Here is a 27953-nt window from a genome sequence, read left to right as displayed (position 1 = left end):
TGGAGAAATAAGATTTATTTATTTCAGCATCTTGAGAGTTCAGTTAGATACCTTCTATAGAGATGCTTAATTAGCGTCATAAAAGCTGATAGTAATTCAACCACATAAAATATGGATCCAAGACAAACTGAAATCTTAATCATTCATTCTATCGATATATGACATTATTCTGGTGAGCAATGATTTATTTAGTGTTCTAGGGGAAACATAACGACAATACAAAGAAGATAAGCTGCATGTATCTAACGTCGGAAATTATAAACAGAAACATATCTAAATCAGGCAAAAAAAAAACATTTTCTATATTAGTGGGTTAGAGTCAGGGCCTCAGATGTTCACTTCATCACAATCATCGGGCTGTAGTGGATGGGTGTCCATGAGCAGCACTGGCGTGATGACGAGGGCGCCGTCGTTCTTGCCTGACTTGTTGGTGCAGGGACTGAAGAACGGGAACACAGACTCACAGAAGGACGCCAGGAAGGTGTAGATGTGGAGCTTAGCGTCCACGTTGTAGAACGATACCTGAACAGGGGAGAGGAAGGAGAAGTTAGTCCACGTTGTAGAACGATACCTAAACAGGGGAGAGGAAGGGGAAGTTAGTCCACGTTGTAGAACGATACCTAAACAGGGGAGAGGGAGGGGAAGTTAGTCCACGTTGTAGAACGATACCTGAACAGGGGAGAGGGAGGGGAAGTTAGTCCACGTTGTAGAACGATACCTGAACAAGGGAGAGGGAGGGGAAGTTAGTCCACGTTATAGAACGATACCTAAACAGGGGAGAGGGAGGGGAAGTTAGTCCACGTTGTAGAACGATACCTGAACAGGGGAGAGGGAGGGGAAGTTAGTCCACGTTGTAGAACGATACCTGAACAGGGGAGAGGGAGGAGAAGTTAGTCCACGTTGTAGAACGATACCTGAACAGGGGAGAGGAAGGAGAAGTTAGTCCACGTTGTAGAACGATACCTAAACAGGGGAGAGGGAGGGGAAGTTAGTCCACGTTGTAGAACGATACCTGAACAGGGGAGAGGGAGGGGAAGTTAGTCCACGTTGTAGAACGATACCTGAACAGGGGAGAGGGAGGGGAAGTTAGTCCACGTTGTAGAACGATACCTGAACAGGGGAGAGGGAGGGGAAGTTAGTCCACGTTGTAGAACGATACCTGAACAGGGGAGAGGGAGGGGAAGTTAGTCCACGTTATATAGTAAGATAGACAGGGAGAGAAGAAAGAGGTGTGTGTGTGTGTGTGTGTGTGTGTGTGTAGTCAAGGAGGGTTGCACAATTTCCAAGTATTTCAGAAATCCTGGATTTCCTCCTCATTCCCTCTTGATTCCGGGAGTCTTCAACTGGGATTTCTGGAAAACCTTGGAGTTTTTGCAACAACAAAAAACTGACGAGTACGAATGTGTGACATCCTACCTGCCCTTTCTCATAATCCACATACACCCCGATCTTCTGTGGTCTGAGGTTGAGAAGCAGCTCGGTGGTGGGATCTGTCCGGAACGCATAGTTGTGTTTATCTCTGAGGCTGAGGAACCAGTAGCCGTTGCTAGGGGATACCGTTATCTTCCCCTTCCTGTTGATGGAGCGGCTGGCCACGCCCAGATCCCAGTCAGTCTTCCCGCCCACCTCCACCTGTGAAAAGGTGTACTCACTTTTGAGGATACAAGCTCATGTCCATAGTACAAATATGATGAAAATATGGAATATTATATACGGTGTAGTTCCTATTCAACAAAAGTGGATGAACAGGGATTGAACGGATTGATATGCTTTCTAAATATAGTGGCAATCAAATTTTAAAATTACTAACTATAAGATTTTACCTTCCTTATAACTGTAAAATACATACTTGTATGTTTAGTGTTTGAGAAAATTGATCTATTTTCTAAAGCTCTCTCTTGATGAAAACTTCTGCCCCCACCCTTCTGATCATCAGACAGGGCTCTAGCCTGTCTCCCTGAACTCGTACAGGACAGGGCTCTAGCCTGTCTCCCTGAACTCGTACAGGACAGGGCTCTAGCCTGTCTCCCTGAACTCGTACAGGACAGGGCTCTAGCCTGTCTCCCTGAACTCGTACAGGACAGGGCTCTAGCCTGTCTTCCTGAACTCGTACAGGACATTAAACTTGATATCAAACCATTTCTGTTTGTCATAGAACAACCTTCTTAGCTTTCCAGCACTATGCTGCTTGTGAGTCTGTGAAGTGTCCTTCCGTCACAAATTGACAGTCTGACCAGAGAATGAAAGTGTAGGGCCAATGGCTGCTTATATGTAACCCAATACCCCAGGGTCTTCCAAGATGAATTCAATGGCTGTGAACATGTATCTCAATACTGCAGAGTCTTCCGAGACACATTCAATGCGAGCTGGCAAGCAGGGCTCTCAGACAAAACTGTTGTGAATTGAATTGGCTTAAGAGAAGGTGATTTATAAGCAAATTACCTTGATAAAACGAATTATAACAAAACTCTCCAGAATCGGCGAGTTGACATTTAGTTAAGAGTATTATTAAAAAAAGCTTTACAAATAAAATCCTGCCCTATTCTATCCTAAAATAGAACAAGAAATAGACATAAACGGAGAAACTTAAAGGTAAAATTGAAAGATTTTAAACTGCTAAATGATGATCCAGGACCAACACTGCTAAATGAGGATCCAGGATCAACACTGCTAAATGAGGATCCAGGACCAACACGGCTAAATGAGGATCCAGGATCAACACAGTTAAATGAGGATCCAGGATCAACACAGCTAAATGATGATCCAGGATCAACACTGCTAAATGATGATCCAGGACCAACAGCTAAATGATGATCCAGGATCAACACTGCTAAATGAGGATCCAGGATCAACACGGCTAAATGATGATCCAGGATCAACACTGCTAAATGATGATCCAGGATCAACACTGCTAAATGATGATCCAGGACCAACACTGCTACATTTACATTTACATTTAAGTCATTTAGCAGACGCTCTTATCCAGAGCGACTTACAAATCGGTGCATTCACCTTATGATATCCAGTGGAACAACCACATTACAATAGTGCATCTAAATCTTTTTTTTTGGGGGGGGGGGGAGGGGGTTAGAAGGATTACGTTATAGTTTTTTGCTAAATGATGATCCAGGACCAACACTGCTAAATGATGATCCAGGACCAACAGCTAAATGATGATCCAGGATCAACACTGCTAAATGATGATCCAGGACCAACAGCTAAATGATGATCCAGGACCAACACAGTTAAATGAGGATCCAGGATCAACACAGTTAAATGAGGATCCAGGACCAACACTGCTAAATGAGGATCCAGGATCAACACAGTTAAATGAGGATCCAGGATCAACACAGCTAAATGATGATCCAGGATCAACACTGCTAAATGATGATCCAGGACCAACACAGTTAAATGAGGATCCAGGATCAACACAGTTAAATGAGGATCCAGGATTAACACTGCTAAATGAGGATCCAGGATCAACACAGTTAAATGAGGATCCAGGATTAACACTGCTAAATGAGGATCCAGGATCAACACAGTTAAATGAGGATCCAGGATCAACACTGCTAAATGAGGATCCAGGATCAACACAGTTAAATGAGGATCCAGGATTAACACTGCTAAATGAGGATCCAGGATCAACACAGTTAAATGAGGATCCAGGATTAACACTGCTAAATGAGGATCCAGGATCAACACAGTTAAATGAGGATCCAGGATTAACACTGCTAAATGAGGATCCAAGATCAACACTTAAATGATGATCCAGGATCAACACTGCTAAATGATGATCCAGGATCAACACTGCTAAATGATGATCCAGGATCAACAGCTAAATGATGATCCAGGACCAACAGCTAAATGATGATCCAGGATCAACACTGCTAAATGATGATCCAGGATCAACACGGCTAAATGATGATCCAGGATCAACACGGCTAAATGATGATCCAGGACCAACACGGCTCAATGAGGATCCAGGACCAACACGGCTCAATGAGGATCCAGGACCAACACTGCTAAATGATGATCCAGGATCAACACGGCTAAATGATGAGCCAGGATCAACACGGCTAAATGATGATCCAGGATCAACACTGCTAAATGATGATCCAGGATTAACAGCTAAATGATGATCCAGGACCAACAGCTAAATGATGATCCAGGATTGACAGCTAAATGAGGATCCAGGACCAACAGCTAAATGATGATCCAGGACCAACAGCTAAATGATGATCCAGGATCAACACTGCTAAATGATGATCCAGGACCAACACGGCTAAATGAGGATCCAGGATCAACACGGCTAAATGATGATCCAGGATCAACACGGCTAAATGATGATCCAGGATCAACACTGCTAAATGATGATCCAGGATCAACACTGCTAAATGATGATCCAGGATCAACACAATGTTTAAGAAAATGTTTAACCCTACCTCCCAATAGTGTTGACCTGAGGAGAACCCTTCTCGACCCAGAACACACACGACACGGTCAAACCTCTCAGGGTTATGAGGTACCGGCTGGTGACAGTCTCCACATTTGACCTATAGACAGTGAGCAGGTCAATGCTTTTCACAACATTATTTGAGTGAGTCACTAGAATTATCATGAGGTTACTCCTACACCTTGATCATTAGGGCAGTTTGATCAAGGTGTAGGAGTAACACCCCCCCCCCCCCCCCAAAGTAACATCTAATTGAAATATGTGACATATAACTAACCATTTTCCCGTTATCTGAGAGGATGAGCCTGGGGTGGGCGGTGCTTGAGTCCATAGTCACGTCCACTGAAGGAGGGAGAGGAATAGAAATGGAGAGAGGGAGGAACGAGAGGAGAAGAGATGGAGGAGTGGAGAGAGGGAGGCAGAGAGCAGGAGGACAGAGAGGAGAAGAGATGGAGGAGTGGAGAGAGGGGTGGAAAGAGGGAGGACAGAGAGGAGAAGAGATTTTAATTTCACCTTTATTTAACCAGGTAGACTAGTTGAGAACAAGTTCTCATTTACAACTGCGACCTGGCCAAGATAAAGCAAAGCAGTGCGACACATACAACAACACAGAGTAACACATGGAATTAACAAGCGTACAGTCAGTAACACAATAGGGAAAAAAAAGTCTATGGCGATGGAGGGATTGAGAGAGGTTAGGAGAGAGTGAGGACAGAGGAGAAGAGGGAGGGATTGAGAGAGGTTAGGAGAGAGGGAGGACAGAGGAGAAGAGGGAGGGATTGAGAGAGGTTAGGAGAGAGGGAGGACAGAGGAGAAGAGGGAGAGATTGAGAGAGGTTAGGAGAGAGGGAGGACAGAGGAGAAGAGGGAGGGATTGAGAGAGGTTAGGAGAGAGGGAGGACAGAGAGGAGAAGAGGGAGGGATTGAGAGAGGTTAGGAGAGAGGGAGGACAGAGGAGAAGAGGGAGGGATTGAGAGAGGGGTGGAGAGAGGGAGGACAGAGAGGAGAAGAGGGAGGGATTGAGAGAGGTTAGGAGAGAGGGAGGACAGAGGAGAAGAGGGAGGGATTGAGAGAGGTTAGGAGAGAGGGAGGACAGAGGAGAAGAGGGAGGGATTGAGAGAGGTGTGGAGAGAGGGAGGACAGAGAGGAGAAAAGGGAGGGATTGAGAGAGGGAGGACAGAGAGGAAAAGAGGGAGGGATTGAGAGAGGGGTGGAGAGAGGAGAGATAAATGGGAATACAATGATGAGTAACTTTTTAAAGTATACCTTTGTGATGACCTATCTATCTCTACATACCTGCATACTCTTGTACACTCTTCACCTCTTGAATAAAGGAACAGAAGAAACCAAATTAATAAACATCAATATTAGAATTACATTATTCAATTGTAATCTTTATCTCATATACTTATAATCTATGTTATTGTTATTTACTGCTGCTCTTTAATTATTTGTTATTCTTATCTCCTACTTTTAAAAAAAATAATATTTTCTTAAAACCTCATTATTGGTTAAGGGCTTGTAAGGAAGCATTTCACTGTAAAGTCTACCTACACCTGTTGTATTCGGAGCATGTGACAAATACCATTTGATTTGATCTGTAGATACTCACTGGGCTGTGGTATTGGAGATGATTCTAGTGGAAGTTGTACGCCTGTAAAGAAAACACAGGTAAACAGCTCAAACAGGTGAGTAATATCCCACGAATTGACCTGCATTTTAATAACAGCTATTTCATAGATCTGAAAGGGGTAGGAGGTAAACAAATCATGGAACAAAATAAAAAGCCACCTGAAGACCGAAGCATGATTCCTGTGTGAATGGTTCTCTGCTTCTCTACAGGTATCAGGTCAGTGTGAATGGTTCTCTGGTTCTCTACAGGTATCAGGTGTGTGTGAATGGTTCTCTGCTTCTCTACAGGTATCAGGTGGTTCTCTACAGGTATCAGGTGTGTGTGAATGGTTCTCTGCTTCTCTACAGGTATCAGGTGTGTGTGAATGGTTCTCTGCAGGTATCAGGTGTGTGTGAATGGTTCTCTGCTTCTCTACAGGTATCAGGTGTGTGTGAATGGTTCTCTGGTTCTCTACAGGTATCAGGTCAGTGTGAATGGTTCTCTGGTTCTCTACAGGTATCAGGTGTGTGTGAATGGTTCTCTACAGGTATCAGGTGTGTGTGAATGGTTCTCTACAGGTATCAGGTGTGTGTGAATGGTTCTCTACAGGTATCAGGTCTGTGTGAATGGTTCTCTACAGGTATCAGGTGAGTGTGAATGGTTCTCTGGTTCTCTACAGGTATCAGGTGTGTGTGAATGGTTCTCTACAGGTATCAGGTGTGTGTGAATGGTTCTCTGCAGGTATCAGGTGTGTGTGAATGGTTCTCTACAGGTATCAGGTGTGTGTGAATGGTTCTCTGCTTCTCTACAGGTATCAGGTCAGTGTGAATGGTTCTCTGTAGGTATCAGGTGTGTGTGAATGGTTCTCTGGTTCTCTACAGGTATCAGGTGTGTGTGAATGGTTCTCTGCAGGTATCAGGTGTGTGTGAATGGTTCTCTGGTTCTCTACAGGTATCAGGTGTGTGTGAATGGTTCTCTACAGGTATCAGGTGTGTGTGAATGGTTCTTTACAGGTATCAGGTGTGTGTGAATGGTTCTCTACAGGTATCAGGTGTGTGTGAATGGTTCTCTGGTTCTCTACAGGTATCAGGTGTGTGTGAATGCTTCTCTACAGGTATCAGGTGTGTGTGAATGGTTCTCTACAAAAGAGAGATAGAGGATAGAAAGAGAGGAGAGAAAGAAGAGAGAGGAGAGGGGAGAGAAAGAAGGAGAGGAGAGAAAAAGAGGAGAGAAAGAGAGGAGAAAAAGAGAGGAGAGTGTCATGACGTGGCCCTCTTTGGATATAGCAAGCACCAACTCTCTCTCACCACCTCTCTTTTCCCCCTACACCCAGGCTCTGTTATCTCAGGTCGTAAATTCCTGGAGGAGACTCTCTTCCCCCCCGCCATGCAGTATAGAGAGAGGGTCCACAGTAGAACAAAGGAACTTCTACTACCTCACAGAACTTGAGAACTGAACAATATCCATGTTTTGGAGAATGTGTAAACGGTCGGTGGAGAATCCAGCTACGACCCGGTCCGTTTTGTCTAATGTTTGTGACCTCATGAGAGACAATACAGCCACATTACCATAACTCTGTTTATACAAGAGTCTCCGTTATGAGATTTGCATCTAATTATTGTATAAAATGAATGAGTAAAGATGAAACTATTTGTGAAATGATGTAATGTGATTTTAAACTGTTTAATGAAAGATGGTTTAATTTGAAAGGGAATTGGATTAAGTCATTGGCCCGCCCCCTGAGCACAGACATTGATCTGGCGTCATGGGACAGCCCTTTTCTGCTGTTCCGAATATAACCCCCACCTGGAGAAGCCCACTTCAGACCAAGCGTACCTCGATTACCGAGAGGGCTAAGGTTTGAGTAGAGACCATGCATTCCTCGGTTGTTGAATTCCTAACCAAACCACGTGGAGCATTGGCTACACTGGTGGAAATGGTTCAACTCTGAGACTATCGATACCGACAGAATAAGAGCAAATCTTCGATACTAATTACTAATCTGCAGCTACAATTTATGTCGACTGAATGCGAAGACCGACAACCGCCGAAACATCTATTCTATAAGAACATTTCTGAATGGGTCCTCTGAAGTATCCATTCTAACCACGAAAGACTCCAGGGACGCAAAGAGAAGTTCAGATGAACTTTCCAACAGGAAGACGGACCATTCTAACAGAGATCATGACGACACATTGAGCGTAAATATATACACTGCTCAAAAAAATAAAGGGAACACTTAAACAACACAATGTAACTCCAAGTCAATCACACTTCTGTGAAATCAAACTGTCCACTTAGGAAGCAACACTGATTGACAATAAATTTCACATGCTGTTGTGCAAATGGAATAGACAACAGGTGGAAATTATAGGCAATTAGCAAGACACCAACAAATAAAGGAGTGGTTCTGCAGGTGGGGACCACAGACCACTTCTCCGTTCCTATACTTCCTGGCTGATGTTTTGGTCACTTTTGAATGCTGGCGGTGCTTTCACTCTAGTGGTAGCATGAGACGGAGTCTACAACCCACACAAGTGGCTCAGGTAGTGCAGCTCATCCAGGATGGCACATCAATGTGAGCTGTGGCAAGAAGGTTTGCTGTGTCTGTCAGCGTAGTGTCCAGAGCATGGATGCGCTACCAGGAGACAGGCCAGTACATCAGGAGACGTGGAGGAGGCCGTAGGAGGGCAACAACCCAGTAGCAGGACCGCTACCTCCGCCTTTGTGCAAGGAGGAGCAGGAGAAGCACTGCCAGAGCCCTGCAAAATGACCTCCAGCAGGCCACAAATGTGCATGTGTCTGCTCAAACGGTCAGAAACAGACTCCATGAGGGTGGTATGAGGGCCCGACGTCCACAGGTGGGGGTTGTGCTTACAGCCCAACACCGTGCAGGACGTTTGGCATTTGCCAGAGAACACCAAGATTGGCAAATTTGCCACTGGCGCCCTGTGCTCTTCACAGATGAAAGCAGGTTCACACTGAGCACGTGACAGACGTGACAGAGTCTGGAGACGCCGTGGAGAACGTTCTGCTGCCTGCAACATCCTCCAGCATGACCGGTTTGGCGGGTGGGTCAGTCATGGTGTTGGGTGGCATTTCTTTGGGGGGCCGCACAGCCCTCCATGTGCTCGCCAGAGGTAGCCTGACTGCCATTAGGTACCGAGATGAGATCCTCAGACCCCTTGTGAGACCATATGCTGGTGCGGTTGGCCCTGGGTTCCTCCTAATGCAAGACAATGCTAGACCTCATGTGGCTGGAGTGTGTCAGCAGTTCCTGCGAGAGGAAGGCATTGATGCTATGGACTGGCCCGCCCATTCCCCAGACCTGAATCCAATTGAGCACATCTGGGACATCATGTCTCGCTCCATCCACCAACGCCACGTTGCACCACAGACTGTCCAGGAGTTGGCGGATGCTTTAGTCCAGGTCTGGGAGGAGATCCCTCAGGAGACCATCCGCCACCTCATCAGGAGCATGCCCAGGCATTGTAGGGAGGTCATACAGGCACGTGGAGGCCACACACACTACTGAGCCTCATTTTGACTTGTTTTAAGGACATTACATCAAAGTTGGATCAGCCTGTAGTGTGGTTTTCCACTTTAATTTTGAGTGTGACTCCAAATCCAGACCTCCATGGGTTGATAAATTGGATTTCCATTGATTATTTTTGTGTGATTTTGTTGTCAGCACATTCAACTATGTAAAGAAAAAAGTATTTAATAAGATTATTTCTTTCATTCAGATCTAGGATGTGTTGTTTAAGTGTTCCCTTTATTTTTTTGAGCAGTGTATATTGATTGCAATTATTCCCGAATGAGTGAGCGTTCATGTGCAAAGGATTAGCATTTCAATCATTATAATTATCAACTGTGTAGTGTCTTCTCAGTCCACACCCACTTCCCTTATCATTTCCTTGTAACCATATATATTGTTGTTTGTTTATGCATTTCTGTGATTATTTAGTTAGTTAGTAAATAAATGATTAAGACAATTGATGTATGGATGATTCATAGCGAAGACTGGGTTCGTGCAGATAACCAACAACTTTCGACGTTTGGAATGAGACTAACGTGAGGTAAAGAATGATTCATTAATTAGAAGACTAATTGGTCAGATATTAAAATATCTGAAAAGTTATATTAGGAAAATGATAACTTTGTAATCTGAAGATTTTCCTTGGTGCCCCGACTTCCTAGTTAATTACATTTACATGATGAGTTTAATCACGTAATAATAATTACAGAGAATTGATGTGATAAAATAAGTCTTCACTTTAATGATACCAAAGATACGACAAGAGAAAGAGAGAAGAGAAAGAGAGGAGAGAAAGAAAGAAGTGAAAGAGAGGAGAGAGAGAGATACAAGAGTGGAGAGAGAGATGAGAGAGAGATAAGAGAGAGAGTGATGAGAGGGAGAGAAAAAGAGAGAGAGATGAGAGAAAGAGAGAGAGAGAGATGAGAGAGAGAGAGAAGAGAGAGAGGAGAGAAAAAGAGAGAGAGATGAGAGAGAGAGAGAGAAGAGAGAGAGAGGAGAGAAAAAGAGAGAGAAGATGAGAGATAGAGGAGAGAGAGAGAGGAGAGAGAGAGGAGAGAAAAAGAGAGAAGATGAGAGATAGAGAGAGAAGAGAGAGGAGAGAGAGAGAGGAGAGAGAGAGAGATGAGAGAGAGGAGAGAAAAAGAGAGAGAGATGAGAGAGAGAGGAGAGAAAAAGAGAGAGAGATGAGAGAGGAGCAGTACTCACCAAACTGAACCATCTTGCTGATCTGTTCCTGGAAACGTTGGACCAGGACAGACAGCGAAGTATAGATGGGCCTCGTTCCCAGGTCAGGGTTCACCGACACCCCAGACCAGTCTCTGATTGGTGGAGGGGTGCAGAGTGCAGGGTAGCTCTGAGGGTGGGGGCGAGCAAAGAGTGTATGTTTTTCATTGAGTGGAAATAACCGTTCCTGGCTGACTACATTGCAGATTCATGACAGATTTCACAACACCTGAATAATGTGTTATATAATGTGTTATATAATCAAACCACATCATATGATACTGCAGTAGGTGACATGGTGATTATATGATACTGCAGTAGGTGACATGGTGATTATATGATACTGCAGTAGGTGACATGGTGATTATATGATACTGCAGTAGGTGACATGGTGATTATATGATACTGCAGTAGGTGACATGGTGATTATATGATACTGCAGTAGGTGACATGGTGATTATATGATACTGCAGTAGGTGACATGGTGATTATATGATACTGCAGTAGGTAACATAGCGTACAGTGTAATCTGGAATACGACCATCTTAATCTTTAAACGTGTATCCGTTTCCCTCCCTCCATCCTCTCACCTTGATACAATGAACGTAGTCGTCTGATTGGGCCAGCTGGGAGAGGGTGTGGCTTCTCTTCCTGAGCTCAGTCACTTCCTGTTCCAGCTGACGAATCGCAGCGTCCGCTTGGTGCTCTGCCGACCGCTTACTAATCTCAATCACCTCCATGAGCTCAGCCTGCGACCTCTCAACCTCACACACCAACGCACTGAACACACACATAACGCCTGCTGTCTCACGTTCCACTGAAAGCTGGGGAAGGGAGTGAGAGCGCGCGTTAGAGTTTTAGGGCTCTATTTTAACAAACCTAACGCATTGGTCAACCTGTTTGCAGTCCACATTGTTCTCAGTAATTGCATGGCTTCCATGATGAAATATAAACATAGCTATTTCACTGATATCGGGGCTAGGCCTACTGTAAACTGCATTATGGCTGAGCGTGGACACGCCAAACGTTGTCAATCAGCAAGATTACATTCACTGAAAAGAGAGGGAATAATCCGAATCAAATTGTAAACAAAACAAAAGACTATGTCTAAATACGTACATAAATAAATAATAAATAAATTACAGGCACTATAATTGCTTCCCGTGGGCATATAATATTAAAACAACGTAGACTACGGAGGGTTTTTTACGTACATTCAACCTTTTTACAGTAGCTGGAGAATGATCCAATAGGAAGAGAAAGGGAGAATGTCAACTCACTGTTATACTGCTCCCCATTATAATGTTTTAGAGACATGTTGGAACCATTTTACAGATCGCATTCACACTTCTCCAGAAGTTGTATTGTATGCAGACATTCTCCCTATAAAATCATTTTAAGTTTGGTTTTAATAAAATTAAAACGAAAAACAAGCCGTCTTTATTTTTTCTAATATATTTTTTTAACAATAAATAAATGTGAAATATAATGATATCTCCATGATAAAAAAGACCCGACGCATTGCTGTTGAATCAGCCTTCATTATAGTTGGCCTAGGGTAAGGGTAGCCTACGAAGGGCTAGGTTTAAAAAAAATTATAATGAAATGGAAAACAAACAATTGTTACAGGAACATAACTTCTAAATATGAGGTTCACCGGTATTCACCGAGGTTCTCATCTCTTGTTTTATGATGGGCATGGACACATGTAGCCTATAGCTTCTTCGGAAAGTATTCAGACCCCTTCCCTTTTTCCACATTTTGTTACGTTACAGCCTTATTCTAAAATTGATTAAATTATATTTTTTCCTCGTCAATCTACACACAATACACTATAATGGCAAAGCGAAAACAGGTTTTTGGAAATGTTTGCAAATGTTTTAAAAAACACAAATACCTTATTTATTTAGGTATTCAGACACTTTGCTATGAGACTTGAAATTGAGCTCAGGTGCATCCTGTTTCCATTGATCATCCTTGAGATGTTTCTACAACTTTATTGGAGTCCACTTGTGGTAAATTCAATTGATTGGACATGATTTGGAAAGGCACACACCTGTCTATATAAGGTCCTACAGTTGACAGTGCATGTCAGAGCAAAAACCAAGCCATGAGGTCGAAGGAATTGTCCGTAGAGCTCCGAGACAGGATTGTGTCAAGGCACAGACCAAAAAATGACTGCAGCATTGAAGATCCCCAAGAACACTGTGGCCTCCATCATTCTTTTACATTTTTTATTTAACCTTTATTTAACTAGGGAAGTCAGTTAATTAAGAACAAATTCTTAAATGGAAGATGACCAGATCTCTGGTCTGATGAAACCAAGATTGAACTCTTTGGCCTGAATGCCAAGCGTCACATCTGGAGGAAACCTGGCACTATCCCTACGATGAAGCATGGTGGTTGCAGCATCATTCTGTAGGGATGTTTTTTAGCGGCAGGGACTGGGAGACTAGTCAGGATCGAGGGAAAGATGAAAGGAGCAAAGTACAGAGAGATCCTTGATGAAAACCTGCTCCAGAGCGCTCAGGACCTCAGACTGGGGCGAAGGTTCACCTTCCAACAGGACAATGACCCTAAGCACACAGCCAAGACAACGCAGGAGTGGCTTTGGGGCAAGTCTCTGAATGTCCTTGAGTGGCCCAGCCAGAGCCCGGAGACTTGAACCCGATCTAACATTTCTGGAGAGACCTGAAAATAGCTGTGCAGCGACGCTCCCCATCCAACCTGACAGAGCTTGAGAGGATCTGCAGAGAAGATTGGGAGAAACTCTCCAAATCCAAGTGTGACAAGCTTGTAGTGTTATACCCAAAGAAGACTCGAGGCTGTAATCGCTGCCAAAGGTGCTTCAACAAAGTACTGAGTAAAGGGTCTGAATACTTATGTAAATGTGATATGTCAGTTATTTTTTATAATACATCTGCAGAAATGTCTAAAAAACTGTTTTTGCTTTGTCATTATGGGGCATTGTGATGTCATTATGGGGTATTGGTATGTAACCTAGTGGTTAGAGCGTTGGACTAGTAACCGAAAGGTTGCTAGATTAAATCCCCGAGCTGAAAAGGTAAAAATATGTCATCCTGCCCCTGAACAAGGCAGTTAACCCACTGTTCCTAGGCCGTCATTGAAAATAAGATTTTGTTCTTAACTGACTTGCCTAGTTAAATAAATAAAAAAATATTATGGGGTATTGTGATGCCATTATGGGGTATTGTGATGTCATTATGGGGTATTGTGATGTCATTATGGGGTATTGTGATGTCATTATGGGGTATTGTGATGTCATAAAGGGGTATCGTGATGTCATTATGGGGTATTGTGTGTAGATTGATGAAGAGAAAAAACGATTTAACCTAGTTTAGAATAAGGCTGTAATGTAACAAAATGTGTAAAGTCAGAATACTTTCTGAATGCACTGGACATCATGGAGGGGTTTTACTCACGTCCAAAGCATGGCTACAATAATGTAGGTCTGCCTACAATAAATAGATTAAATAGATCACTGTTTTGCCCCTCTCAAACTTTCTATTTTATTAAAGCTTTGGTTAATAAGATTGCTTTCCAAGCGGTCTCACGAGCCAAACACTTTATCAACGGTCTTGACAACTTGATTACATTGAAAAACAGCCTTCTTTAAGAGGAGGGAGGCTTGTTGTTGAAGTCAAATAAAACGAAATGGGGGAAAAAAAAACACATAACCGTTTTATGTTTCTCAAGAATACATGCGACAAAAGCACATTACTGTTGTTCTATTTGGGCAGTGAGTGTCACGGCTGGATAGGCCGCGTTTCCGCTGTCAAACCATAACCAACTGCGCTACCGCTAAAACCAGCTTTTGGTTGATCTTCAATATCCCTATCAGCCTGAAATTAGCACCTTGGATCACATTTTTAAGGACACGTATCAAATATTTCCAGCCCTCCCATCTGAGCGCTGATTGGTGCGTTGGGCTGGAAAATGTTTGTTTTTACATGACAAAATGGAAAACTAAAGTGTGTTTGACAAGAGCGCCACCTTAACGCCGTAAAGAGAGCCCTTAGAGAGAGTTGAGGGTAAACGTTCAGGGTTAAGTTACATCGTTTAAGGTATGTGTTGTAGTAATCAATGGACTTTTGAATGGGGATGGGGGGGGGTGAGGTAGCCAGGGTTAAGGATCAGGGGCTAAAGATCACCGTCCATCCCCAGGGTTAAGGATCAGGGGCTAAAGGTCACTGTCCATCCTCAGGGTTAAGGATCAGGGGCTAAAGGTCACTGTCCATCCTCAGGGTTAAGGGTCAGGGGCTAAAGGTCACTGTCCATCCCCAGGGTTAAGGGTCAGGGGTTAAAGGTCACCTGTAGTTTAGCCAGTGATGACCTTATCTCCTCTAACTTCCTCTGTCTCTGTAGAATCAGCTGATGGATCTCTGCCTCAGACACATGTAGCTGGGTCTGGCGCACACACACACACACACACACACATACACAGAGGAGAGAGGAGGAGAAACAATGTGTGAATACATCTACAAACACAGAAGAACCCAATACTTGCCAAAACGTATCCTGCAGTCCCCTCACCACTTGATGCTGGTGTGGGTTTTTGAGGCAGACACCTTCTATATAACTGGTACCGTCTATAACACCTTACCTCTGATTAGACAGACACCTTCGATACACTGTGTGCACAATTATTAGGCAAGTCAGTATTTTGACCATATCATCATTATTATGCATATTTCCCAACTCCAAGCTGTATAAACTGGAATGCTTATTGGATTTAAGCATATCAGGTGATGTGTATTTGTGTAATGAGGGAGGGTGTGGCCTAAGGAGATCAACACCCTATATCAAGGTGTGTATAATTATTAGGCAGCTTCTTTTCCTCAGGCAAAATGGGCCAAAAAAGAGATTTGACTCTGAAAAGTCAAAAATTGTAAAAAGTATTTCAGAGGAATGCAGCACTCTTGAAATTGCTAAGATATTGGGGCGTGATCACAGAACCATCAAATGTTTTGTTGCAAATAGTCAACGGGGTCGCAAGAACCGTGTTGAGAAAAAAAGATGCAAATTAACTGCCAAAGATTTGAGAAGAATCAAACGTGAAGCTACCAGGAACCCGTTATCCTCCAGTGCTGTCATATTCCAGAACTGCAACCTACCTGGAGTGTTCAGAAGTACAAGGTGTTCAGTGCTCAGAGACATGGCCAAGGTAAGGGAGGCTGAAACCCGACCACCACTGAACAAGACATGTTGAAACGTCAAGACTGGGCCAAGAAATATCTGAAGACATATTTTTCAAAGGTTTTATGGACTGATGAGATGAGAGTGAGTCTTGACGGACCAGATGGACGGACCAGATGGATGGGCCCGATGGATGGGCCTGATGGATGGGCCTGATGGATGGGCCTGATGGATGGGCCTGATGGATGGGCCTGATGGATGGGCCAGATGGACGGGCCAGATGGACGGACCAGATGGACGGGCCAGATGGACGGGCCTGATGGATGGGCCTGATGGATGGGCCTGATGGATGGGCCTGATGGATGGGCCTGATGGACGGGCCTGATGGATGGGCCTGATGGATGGGCCAGATGGACGGGCCAGATGGACGGGCCTGATGGATGGGCCTGATGGATGGGCCAGATGGACGGGCCAGATGGACGGGCCTGATGGACGGGCCTGATGGACGGGCCTGATGGACGGGCCTGATGGACGGGCCAGATGGACGGACCAGATGGACGGACCAGATGGACGGGCCAGATGGACGGGCCAGATGGACGGGCCAGATGGACGGGCCAGATGGACGGACCAGATGGACGGACCAGATGGACGGGCCAGATGGACGGGCCAGATGGACGGGCCAGATGGATGGGCCTGATGGATGGGCCAGATGGATGGGCCAGATGGATGGGCCTGATGGATGGGCCAGATGGACGGGCCAGATGGATGGGCCCGTGGCTGGATCAGTAAAGGGCATGGAGCTCCACTTCGACTCAGACGCCAGCAAGGTGGAGGTGGCGTACTGGTATGGGATGGTATTATTAAAGATGAGCTAGTTGGACCTTTTCGGGTTGGGGATGGACTCAAACTCAACTCCCAAACCTACTGTCAGTTTTTAGAAGACACTTTCTTCAAGCAGTGGTACAGGAAAAAGTCTGCATCTTTCAAGAAGACCATGATTTTTATGCAGGACAATGCTCCATCGCATGATTAGAAGTACTCCACTGCGTGGCTAGCCAGTAAAGGCCTTAAAGATGAAAGAATAATGACATGGCCCCCTTCCTCACCTGACCTAAACCCTATTGAGAACTTGTGGTCCCTTGTTAAACTGAGGAATTACGGTGAAGGAAAACAGTACACCTCTCTGACCAGTGTCTGGGAGGCTGTGGTTGCTGCTGCACAAAAAGAAACTGACAGACTCCATGGATGGAAGGCTTATGACGGTTATTGAAAAGAAGGGTGGCTATATTGGTCACTGAATATTTTTTTTAAATGTCAGAAATGTTTATTAATACATTTTGAGTTGTTTGTTTATTATTCTCACTTTAACAGAAGAAAATAAACAAGTGAGATGGGGAACTTTTCGTTTTTCATTTAGTTGCATAATAATTCTGCACACTAATAGTTGACCAATAATTGTGCACACATAGATATTCTCCAAAGAAAGCCAAAACCTCACTTTTACTTTCTTAAATATTCAGGTTTGAGGTTTATTAACATTTTGGATTGCCCGAGAGCGCTGTAGTTGTTCAATAATAAAATTCATCCTCAAACATACAACTTGCCTAGTAATTGTGCACACAGTGAATAACTGGTAGCATCTATAACACATTACCTCTGATTAGACAGTAACCAGAAAATGAATCAGGTAAAACCTCACCACTTTGATGCATCTCTCTCTCCCTCTCTACCTCTATATCTATCTCCCTTTCTCCCTCTATCTATATCTCTCTGTGTGTGTATATATATATATATATATATATATATATATATATATCCCTCTCTACCTATCTCTCCCTCTACGGCTATATATCGCTCTACCTCTATATCTGTCTCTCTATCCCTCTATATATCTCCCTCTATCTATATCTCTCTGTATTTAAATATATATATATGTGTATATATATATATATATATATATATATATATATATATCTCCCTCCCTCCCTACAACCCACCTTAGTGTCCATCCACTCCCTCTCTATGGTGCTGGGATCCTGATGGTCTGTGTCCTCTCCTCTTCCTCCTCCTCCTCCTTCTCCTCCTCCTCCTAGATTAATATTTACATACAGTTGAAGTCGGAAGTTTACATACAGCTTAGCCAAATACATTTAAACTCAGTTTTTCACAATTCCTGACATTTAATCCTAGTAAAAATTCCCTGTCTTAGGTCAATTAGGATCACCACTTTATTTTAAGAATGTGAAATGTCATAATAATGGTAGAGAGAATGATTTATTTCAGCTTGTATTTCTTTCATCACATTCTCAGTGGGTCAGAAGTTTACATACAATCAATGAGTATTTCGTAGCATTGCCTTTAAGTTGTTTAACCTGAGTCAAATGTTTCAGGTAGCCTTCCACAAGCTTCCCACAATAAGTTGGGTGAATTTTGGCTCATTCCTCGACAGAGCTGGTGTAACTCAGTCAGGTTTGTAGGCCTCCTTGCTCGCACATGTTTTTTCAGTTCTGCCAACAAATTTTCTATAGGATTGAGGTCAGGACTTTGTGATGCCCACTCCAATACCTTGACTTTGTTGTCCTTAAGCCATTTTGGAAGTATGCTTGGGGTCATTGTCCATTTGGAAGACCCATTTGCGACCAAGCTTTAACTTCCTGACTGATGTCTTGAGATGTTGCTTCAATATATCCACATCATTTTCCTTCCTCATGATGCCATCTATTTTGTGAAGTGCACCAGTCCCTCCTGCAGCAAAGCACCCCCACAACATGATGCCACCCCCGTGCTTCACGATTGGGATGGTGTTCTTCAGCTTGCAAGCCTCCTCCTTTTTCCTCCAAACAACTGTTTGGTCGTTATGGCCAAACAGTTCTATTTTTGTTTCATCAGACCAGAGGACATTTCTCCAAAAAGTACGATCTTTGTCCCCATGTGCAGTTGCAAACCGTAGTCTGGCTTTTTTTATGGCGGTTTTGGAGTGGTGGCTTCTTCCTTGCTGAGCGGCCTTTCAGGTTATGTCGATATAGGACTCGTTTTACTGTGGATATAGATACTTTTGTACTTGTTTCCTCCAGCATCTTCACAAGGTCCTTTGCTGTTCTGGGATTGATTTGCACTTTTCGCACCAAAGTACGTTCATCTCTAGGAGACAGAACGCGTCTCCTTCCTGAGCGGTATGACGGCTGCGTGGTCCCATGGTGTTTATACTTGAGTACTATTGTTTGTACAGATGAACGTGGTACCTTCAGGCATTTGGAAATTGCTCCCAAGGATGAACCAGACCTGTGGAGGTCTACAATTTTGTTTCTGAGGTCTTGGCTGATTTTTTGTTTTTTTTCCCATGATGTCAAGCAAAGAGGCGCTGAGTTTGAAGGTAGACCTTGAAATACATCCACAGGTACACCTCCATTTGACTCAAATTATGTCAATTAGCCTATCAGAAGCTTCTAAAGCCATGACATCATTTTCTGGAATTTTCCAAGCTGTTTAAAGGCACAGTCAACTTAGTGTATGTAAACTTCTGACCCACTGGAATTGTGATAAGTGAAATAATCTGTCTGTAAACAATTGTTGAAAAAATTACTTGTGTCATGCGCAAAGATGTCCTAACCAACTTGCCAAAACTATAGTTTGTTAACAAGAAATTTGTGGAGTGGTTGAAAAACAAGTTTTAATGACTCCAACCTAAGTGTAAGTAAACTTCCGACTTCAACTGTACATAAATACAATAATATACAGTATTATAAAGAACAGCACACCTCCATGCTGGTCTAATGGTAGTGCCTGTAGTCCATGTGTCTCTGGAGGCAGCTGTTCCATCCCCTATTACCCCACTCACTTTCTATATAATATCTATCTACCCATCTACATAGAGTATCTACCTATCTACATACAGTATCTATCTGCCCATCTACATACAGTATCTACCCATCTACATACAGTATCTATCTATCTACATAGAGTATATATCTACCCATCTACATACAGTATCTATCTATCTACATAGAGTATATATCTACATACAGTATCTACCCATCTACATACAGTATCTATCTATCTACATACAGTATCTACCTATCTACATACAGTATCTATCTACCCATCTACATACAGTATCTACCTATCTACATACAGTATCTATCTATCTACATACAGTATATATCTACATACAGTATCTACCGTAAAATCATTTGTCATTAAAACTAGAACATTCCCTAATATTTATTTATTTATTTATATATATATATATATATATATATAAATATTAGGGAATGTTCTAGTTTTAATGACAGATGATTTTACAGTATCTACCGTAAAATCATCTGTCATTAAAACTAGAACATTCCCTAATATATATATATATAAAGATAGCCCACCTCCAGCCCCCTGGACACCTCTCCACCTCCCGCTGCCCAACCGAGACACCCCGGACATGGACTTAAACTGCTCTGTGATCTCCCTGAGGGTCCGGTTAATCTGGAGGTCTGGACGTTTCTTAAAGGTCTCTTTGCAGAGGGGACACTGGCAGAGCTTAGCACCGTCCCAGTACCGACCTGGATCAGAGGACAGAATAGAACACATCATTTATTCACCCGTCTGAACATAAATATCATCACCATGACAACATACCACATGTTGAGCCCACTAGGATCATGTAGGGGTCATAGGTAACTTGGAAAGGTCAGCAACATCCCCGCTTGCTCTAAGGTTCACTGGTGTGTGTGTGTGGTAGGAAGCCTAGCGGTTGCTGGTTCGAATCCCCGAGCCAACTGTGTGAAAAATCTGTCGATGTCCCCTTGAACAAGGCACTTAGCCCTAATTGCTCCACTAATGATAATGTCGCCGGAGTAGATGGCTGTCTATTTACGGGCTCCTAACCAATTGTGCTATTGTGTGTGTTTTGTTTTGTAGTTGCGATATTTGTAACTTATTTTATACACAATGTTTCTGCCACCGTCTCTTATGACCAAAAAGAGCTTCTAGATATCAGAGAAGTTATTACTCCCCTCGTACTGAACAAAGATTTCTTTAACGAGTCGGATGTGTCATGACTGTCCTGATCAGGTCAGGGTACAGGAGACCACCACCCTACAGATTATCTCCCAAACCCCCAACAGAGGAGGAGAGATCTAGGGGTCTGAAGATGTGGGGGTTTTATGACACCTCACGCCCATAATAAAACTTAGGCCACAGAGAAATTCCTTTGTCCTAACAATGGAGAACTGGCCTCAGAACATTAAACATGCAATAAAGGGACTTTGGAACAATGGTTTCCGTCAGCCACAATGGTGGTTATGACGAAAAGTGGAATATTAAAATGTATGTAACTTTTGTATTTGTTTTTAAAGGTTAAGAGATGACGTTATTATGAAAACATTGTACCTTTAAGAGTTTTCCCAGTATATGCCTGATGTTTATACATTGTACGCTGTTTGGAAAATATCCAAATCAAACAGAATGTTTTGGTAAAGATGAAATGTGAAGTTAGTGTCTAAAATCGGATTTTTAGCCAAATCTAAGCCTTGCCCCTTTACTTGGTCCGCCCAGAGAATTGCCCTAAAGGCGGTTACACCCACTTCTGACCCGAGGGTATAAGACAGGAGAGTGAAGAATTAACATAGAAGACTATTGACCCCAAGCTGCAGCTAAGGTCTAACAAAGTCGACGAACCCCAAAACGAAACACAAGGTTGAAGACAAAGAAATATTTTTCTACACGAGCTACGGACGAGTAGCTGTGTCTAAGCGGGTGAATTCAAGCCGAACCACCCAGCCTCCACTCTCCATTGAATCGTGGTATCGACACCATTCGAGCCGAAGCTGTGAGCTCTGAGCTACAGAGCTGTCTGTCCTCAGAAGACCCCTTTCCGATCAAGGGTGAGGATCAGACCACTTAGCCAAGAAGGACACTGACATCGTGAGGACAACCAGAGAGTTGCGCCGGAGAAGAAGTGCGTCATTTAGAAGCCTAAACGACCCACGCGGAGCTTCCCACCTGAGAACTCCAACACGTAATTACATCATTATATTCTGACCCATAAGAGCGGCAGTTCGGGGCAAGGCTAATTTTAAATAAGCATGGCTGACAAATGAACCCAAATGTATATTTCTCTCGTGTACTTCCTTTCTTTCTCTCTCTTTAAAATCCCCATTTTGGGTAACAAGCGCCATAGTGTGTTGGCCCGTTATACTAAGTCCTAATCAATAGCTAGACTGTGTTTTGTGTATGTGCATTTTTATCATCATTTTAGCTTGCTAGTAAATAAATAATCAACTAAGATTGGTGTGGTAAATTCAGTGGTAAAGCCCGGGTCCGTGCAGATTCCCGGATTATACGACTTTCAGATTATGAGACTGTAGAGGAAATTGATTAATTTAGCGACTGTTGTAATCGATATTCTGATATCCTTTGAGTTAATTTGGGAAATAGAAACTCAATCAAAACAATGTTCCCATGGTGCCCCAGGTTAATGAGTTAATAATTGCTTGATTCATTGCTTAATTCATTTAATCACGTAATTATAAACCGTTAATCATTCGATGAGCAACAGTCGTCACATTAACTAATACAATGTCACGACAGATGCGAAGGATTTACTTCAGACGCCGGACACCGGCCCAAATCCCTGTTATTCGCATGAAGAAGATACGGCGATACAGCTGGCTGGGTTTGTGGGTAACCCACCTCTACCTTCTGTACTATTAGCCAATCATTGGATAATAAACTGGATGAGCTCCGACCAAGATTATCCTACCAATGGGACATTAAAAACGGTAATATCTTATGTTTCACGGAGTCGTGGCTGAACGACGACATGAATAACATACAGCTGGCTGGGTTTACGCTGCATCGTCAAGATAGAACAGCTGCCTCCGGTAAGACAAGGGGTGGTGGTCTGTATCTATTTGTCAATAACAGCTGGTGCACGAAATCTAACATTAAGGAAGTCTTGAGGTTTTGCTCGCCTGAGGTAGAATATCTCATGATAAGCTGTAGACCACACTATTTACCAAGAGAGTTTTCATCTATATTTTTTGTAGCTGTCTATTTATCACCACAAACCATTGCTGGCACTAAGACCCCACTCAACGAGCTGTATAAGGTCAAACAGGAAAATGCTCATCCAGAGGCGGAGCTCCTAGTGGCCGGGGACTTTAATACAGGGAAACTTAAATCCGTTTTACCTCATTTCTACCAGCATGTTAAATGTGCAACCAGAGGAAAATAAAACTCTAGACCACCTTTACTCCACACACAGAGACCTGTACAAAGCTTTCCCTTGCCCTTCATTTGGCACATCTGACCATAACTCTATCCTCCTGATTCCTGCTAACAAGCAAAAACTAAAGAAGGAAGCACCAGTGACTGGCTCAATATGGAAGTGGTCAGATGAAGCAGATGCTTAGCTACAGGACTGTTTTGCAAGCACACCCTGGAATATGTTCCGGGATTCTTCCGATGGCATTGAGGATTACACCACATCAGTCACTGGCTTCATCATTAAGTGCATCGATGACGTCGTCCCCACAGTGACCGTACGTAAATACCCCAAACAGAAGCCATGGTTTACAGGCGATTCGAGGCAAGCAACACTGAAACATGCATGAGAGCATTAGCTGTTCCGGACGACTGCGTGATCACTCTCTCCACAGCAGATGTGAGTAAGACCTTTAAACAGATCAACCTTCACAGACGGATTACCAGGACGTGTACTCCGAGCATGCGCTGACCAACTGGCAAGTGTCTTCACTGACATTTTCAACCTGTCCCTAACTGAGTCTATAATGCCAACATGTTTCCAGCAGACCACCATAGTCCCTGTGCCCAAGAACACCAAGGTAATCTACCTAAATGACTACCGACCCATAGCACTCACGTCTGTAGTTATGAAGTGCTTTGAAAGGCTGGTCATGGCTCAGATCAATACCATTATCCCAGAAACCCTAGACCCATTCCAATTTGCATACCGCCCCATCAGATCCACAGATGACACAATCTCTATTGCATTCATACTGCCCTTTCCCACCTGGACAAAAGGAACACATACGTGAGAATGCTAAATATTGACTACAGCTCACCGTTCAACACCATAGTGCCCTCAAAGCTCATCACTAAGCTAAGGACCCTGGGACACCTCCATCTGCAACTGAATCCTGTACTTCCTGACGGGCCGCCCCCCAGGTGGTAAGAGTAGTAAGAGTAGGTAACAACACATCTGCCACGCAGATCCTCAACACAGGGGATCCTCAGGGGTGCGTGCTCAGCACTCAGTCCCTTCCTGTACTCCCTGTACTCCCTGTTCACTCATGACTGCACAGCCAGGCATGACTCCAACACCATCATTAAGTTTGCTGATGACACAACAGTGGTAGGCCTAATTACCGACAATGATGAGACAGTCTATAGACAGTCTATAGGGAGAAGGTCAGAGACCTGGCAGTGTGGTGCCAGGATAACAACCTCTCCCTCATCGTGATCAAGACAAAGGAGATGATTGTGGACTACAGGTAAAGGACGGCTGAGCACACCCCCATTCTCATCGAAGGAGCACGTTGAGAGCTTCAGGTTTCTTGATGTCCACATCACCAACAAACTAACATGGTCCGAACACACCAAGACAGTCATGAAGAGGGCACGACAAAACCTATTCCCCCTCAGGAGACTGAAAAGATTTGACATGGGTCCCCAGATCCTCAAAAAGTTCTACAGCTGCACCATCGAAAGCATCCTGACTGGTTGCATCACCGCCTGGTATGGCAACTGCTCGGCCTCCGACCACAAGGCACTACAGAGGGTAGTGCGTACTGCCCAGTACATCATGGGGCCAAGCTTCCTGCCATCCAGGACCTCTATACCAGGCGGTGTCAGATGAAGGCCCTAAAAATTGTCAAATACTCCAGCCACCCTAGTCATAGACTGTTCTCTCTGCTACCGCACGGCAAGCGGTACCGGAGCGCCAAGTCTAGGTCCAAAAGGCTTCTTAACAGCTTCTACCCCCAAGCAATAAGACTCCTGAACAGCTAAACAAAATGGCTGCCCAGACTATTTGCATTGACCCCTTCCCCCATTTTTACACTGCTGCTTCTATCTGTTTATTATCTATGCATAGTCACTTTACCTCTACCTACATGTATATATTACCTAAATTACCTTGACTAACCTGTGCCCACAAACATTTACTTTGTGCAGATACCCCCGTTATATATCTCCGCTACTGTTATTTAATTGTTGTTCTTTAATTATTTATTTTTGTATTTTCTTTTTTCTTTTTCTTTTTTTATTGTTTATTTAGTAAATACTTTCTTAACACTTATTTTTTTCTTAAAACTGGATTGTTGGTTAAAGGCTCGTCAGTAAACATTTCACTGTGAGGTCTACTACACCTGTTGTATTCAGCATTTCACTGTAAGGTCTACTACACCTGTTGTATTCAGCATTTCACTGTGAGGTCTACTACACCTGTTGTATTCAGCATTTCACTGTTAGGTCTACTACACCTGTTGTTTTCAGCATTTCACTGTAAGGTCTACTACACCTGTTGTATTCAGCATTTCACTGTAAGGTCTACTACACCTGTTGTATTCAGCATTTCACTGTAAGGTCTACTACACCTGTTGTATTCAGCATTTCACTGTAAGGTCTACTACACCTGTTGTATTCAGCATTTCACTGTGAGGTCTACTACACCTGTTGTATTCAGCATTTCACTGTGAGGTCTACTACACCTGTTGTATTCAGCATTTCACTGTGAGGTCTACTACACCTGTTGTATTCAGCATTTCACTGTAAGGTCTACTACACCTGTTGTATTCAGCATTTCACTGTGAGGTCTACTACACCTGTTGTATTCAGCATTTCACTGTAAGGTCTACTACACCTGTTGTATTCAGCATTTCACTGTGAGGTCTACTACACCTGTTGTATTCAGCATTTCACTGTAAGGTCTACTACACCTGTTGTATTCAGCATTTCACTGTGAGGTCTACTACACCTGTTGTATTCAGCATTTCACTGTAAGGTCTACTACACCTGTTGTATTCAGCATTTCACTGTAAGGTCTACACCTGTTGTATTCAGCATTTCACTGTAAGGTCTACTACACCTGTTGTATTCAGCATTTCACTGTAAGGTCTACTACACCCGTTGTATTCAGCATTTCACTGTAAGGTCTACTACACCTGTTGTATTCAGCATTTCACTGTGAGGTCTACTACACCTGTTGTATTCAGCATTTCACTGTAAGGTCTACTACACCTGTTGTATTCAGCATTTCACTGTAAGGTCTACTACACCTGTTGTATTCAGCATTTCACTGTAAGATCTACTACACCTGTTGTATTCAGCATTTCACTGTAAGGTCTACTACACCTGTTGTATTCAGCATTTCACTGTGAGGTCTACTACACCTGTTGTATTCAGCATTTCACTGTAAGGTCTACTACACCTGTTGTATTCAGCATTTCACTGTAAGATCTACTACACCTGTTGTATTCAGCATTTCACTGTAAGGTCTACTACACCTGTTGTATTCAGCATTTCACTGTAAGATCTACTACACCTGTTGTATTCAGCATTTCACTGTAAGGTCTACTACACCTGTTGTATTCAGCATTTCACTGTAAGATCTACTACACCTGTTGTATTCAGCATTTCACTGTAAGGTCTACTACACCTGTTGTATTCAGCATTTCACTGTAAGATCTACTACACCTGTTGTATTCAGCATTTCACTGTGAGGTCTACTACACCTGATGTATTCAGCATTTCACTGTAAGATCTACACCTGTTGTATTCAGCATTTCACTGTAAGGTCTACTACACCTGTTGTATTCAGCATTTCACTGTGAGGTCTACTACACCTGTTGTATTCAGCATTTCACTGTTAGGTCTACTACACCTGTTGTATTCAGCATTTCACTGTGAGGTCTACTACACCTGTTGTATTCAGCATTTCACTGTAAGATCTACACCTGTTGTATTCAGCATTTCACTGTAAGATCTACACCTGTTGTATTCAGCATTTCACTGTAAGATCTACACCTGTTGTATTCAGCATTTCACTGTAAGATCTACACCTGTTGTATTTGGTGCATGTGACAAATAAGATTTGATTTGAAGTACAACTACCTACCTATGCAGGCCATGCAGAAGGAGTGTCCACATGGAGTGGAGGCGGGGTTTATGAAGATATCCAGACAGATGGAACAATGGAACTGGTCTTCAGACAGGAAGCTACGAGAGAATGGCATTCTGGAATTGGGGGGGGGGGGGGTGTTAGGGAGAGAGAGAGAGAGAGAGAGGGAAAGAAGGGAGGATGGAGGAGGGTGAAGAGAGAGAGGAAGGTGGAGAGAGAGAGTGTGTAAGTGAAGTGTGTTAGTGTTTGTGTGTAAAGGGCTCCACTCTGCATGTAGTTGTGTTGATGGGTCAGGTAAAACCCAGTTTAACACACCTGCAGTAGACCGTCAGTCCTTGGTTCTGGCTGTCAGCTGCCCCACTCAGGGTGAACCTTCGTCGGGCTAGCGCCGCAGCAAGGCTTGGGGTGGGGAGCGAGGAGGCTACGGAGGAAGTTTGGGGTCGTTCAGCAGACATCGGGATAGGCACTCCTTGAATTAAAGGTATTAGTGTAAAAAACATTATACAACAAGATTTCCTGCATTGGATCTCAGAGGATAACACTTAAAACATGAATTAAAACACATATTTAGTCAAATAAATCATATCTAACCCTGGGGTTCAGATTTCTTTGGGGTCGGGACCCCCGACTTCGAGGACCGTCTTCGCATCTCAGTGAAGAGGTGGCCAGGTAGGCTTACAGGTGGCCAGGTAGGCTTACAGGTGGCCAGGTAGGCTTACAGGTGGCCAGGTAGGCTTACAGGTGGCCAGGTAGGCTTACAGGTCGTCCTGTTTGTCAAACGCTCCTCCTCCTCCTCTTCCTCCTCCTCCTCCTAGATAAATAGATACATACCCCAA

General features: G+C 43.5%; 1 protein-coding gene and 1 long non-coding RNA gene across 3 annotated transcripts; one reads left to right on the top strand and one right to left on the bottom strand.

Moving 5' to 3' along the window:
* LOC115194709 (E3 ubiquitin-protein ligase TRIM39) lies at window positions 1-27848 on the bottom strand. Of its 2 annotated transcripts, none has more exons than XM_029754611.1 (14): window positions 27709-27848; window positions 27433-27586; window positions 27115-27233; window positions 20360-20536; window positions 17981-18072; window positions 15159-15254; window positions 11417-11650; window positions 10809-10956; window positions 6065-6106; window positions 5749-5775; window positions 4731-4795; window positions 4443-4553; window positions 1417-1632; window positions 1-522 (listed from the first exon to the last, which is right to left on the bottom strand). In XM_029754611.1, exons 1-14 carry the CDS (start codon window positions 27764-27766, stop codon window positions 328-330), a joined length of 1734 nt encoding a protein of 577 aa, XP_029610471.1. In that variant the 5' UTR covers window positions 27767-27848; the 3' UTR covers window positions 1-327. The 2 variants fall into 2 exon arrangements, with proteins under 2 accessions (XP_029610471.1, XP_029610472.1); XM_029754612.1 differs by lacking the exon at window positions 1-522 and adding an exon at window positions 859-1159.
* Window positions 27669-27953, top strand: LOC115194710 (uncharacterized). The gene is made up of 2 exons (XR_003878458.1): window positions 27669-27778; window positions 27819-27953. It is a non-coding gene; the product is annotated as an uncharacterized LOC115194710 (long non-coding RNA).

This window comes from Salmo trutta, chromosome 5 (genome assembly GCF_901001165.1).
Source record: "Salmo trutta chromosome 5, fSalTru1.1, whole genome shotgun sequence".
Taxonomy (NCBI): Eukaryota; Metazoa; Chordata; class Actinopteri; order Salmoniformes; family Salmonidae; genus Salmo; species Salmo trutta.
Note: the sequence above shows the minus strand (reverse complement) of the source record. Positions and strands in the feature narration are given on the sequence as shown.

Coding starts and splice junctions, on each gene's coding strand:
- LOC115194709 (XM_029754611.1), bottom strand. CDS start 27,766: ATGCGAAGACGGTCCTCGAAGTCGGGGGTCCCGACCCCAAAGAAATCT. Junction 27,234..27,432: donor GGACTGACGGTCTACTGCAG/GTGTGTTAAACT, acceptor CCCCAATTCCAG/AATGCCATTCTCTCGTAGCT. Junction 18,073..20,359: donor AGGTGTCCAGGGGGCTGGAG/GTGGGCTATCTT, acceptor ATATTAATCTAG/GAGGAGGAGGAGAAGGAGGA.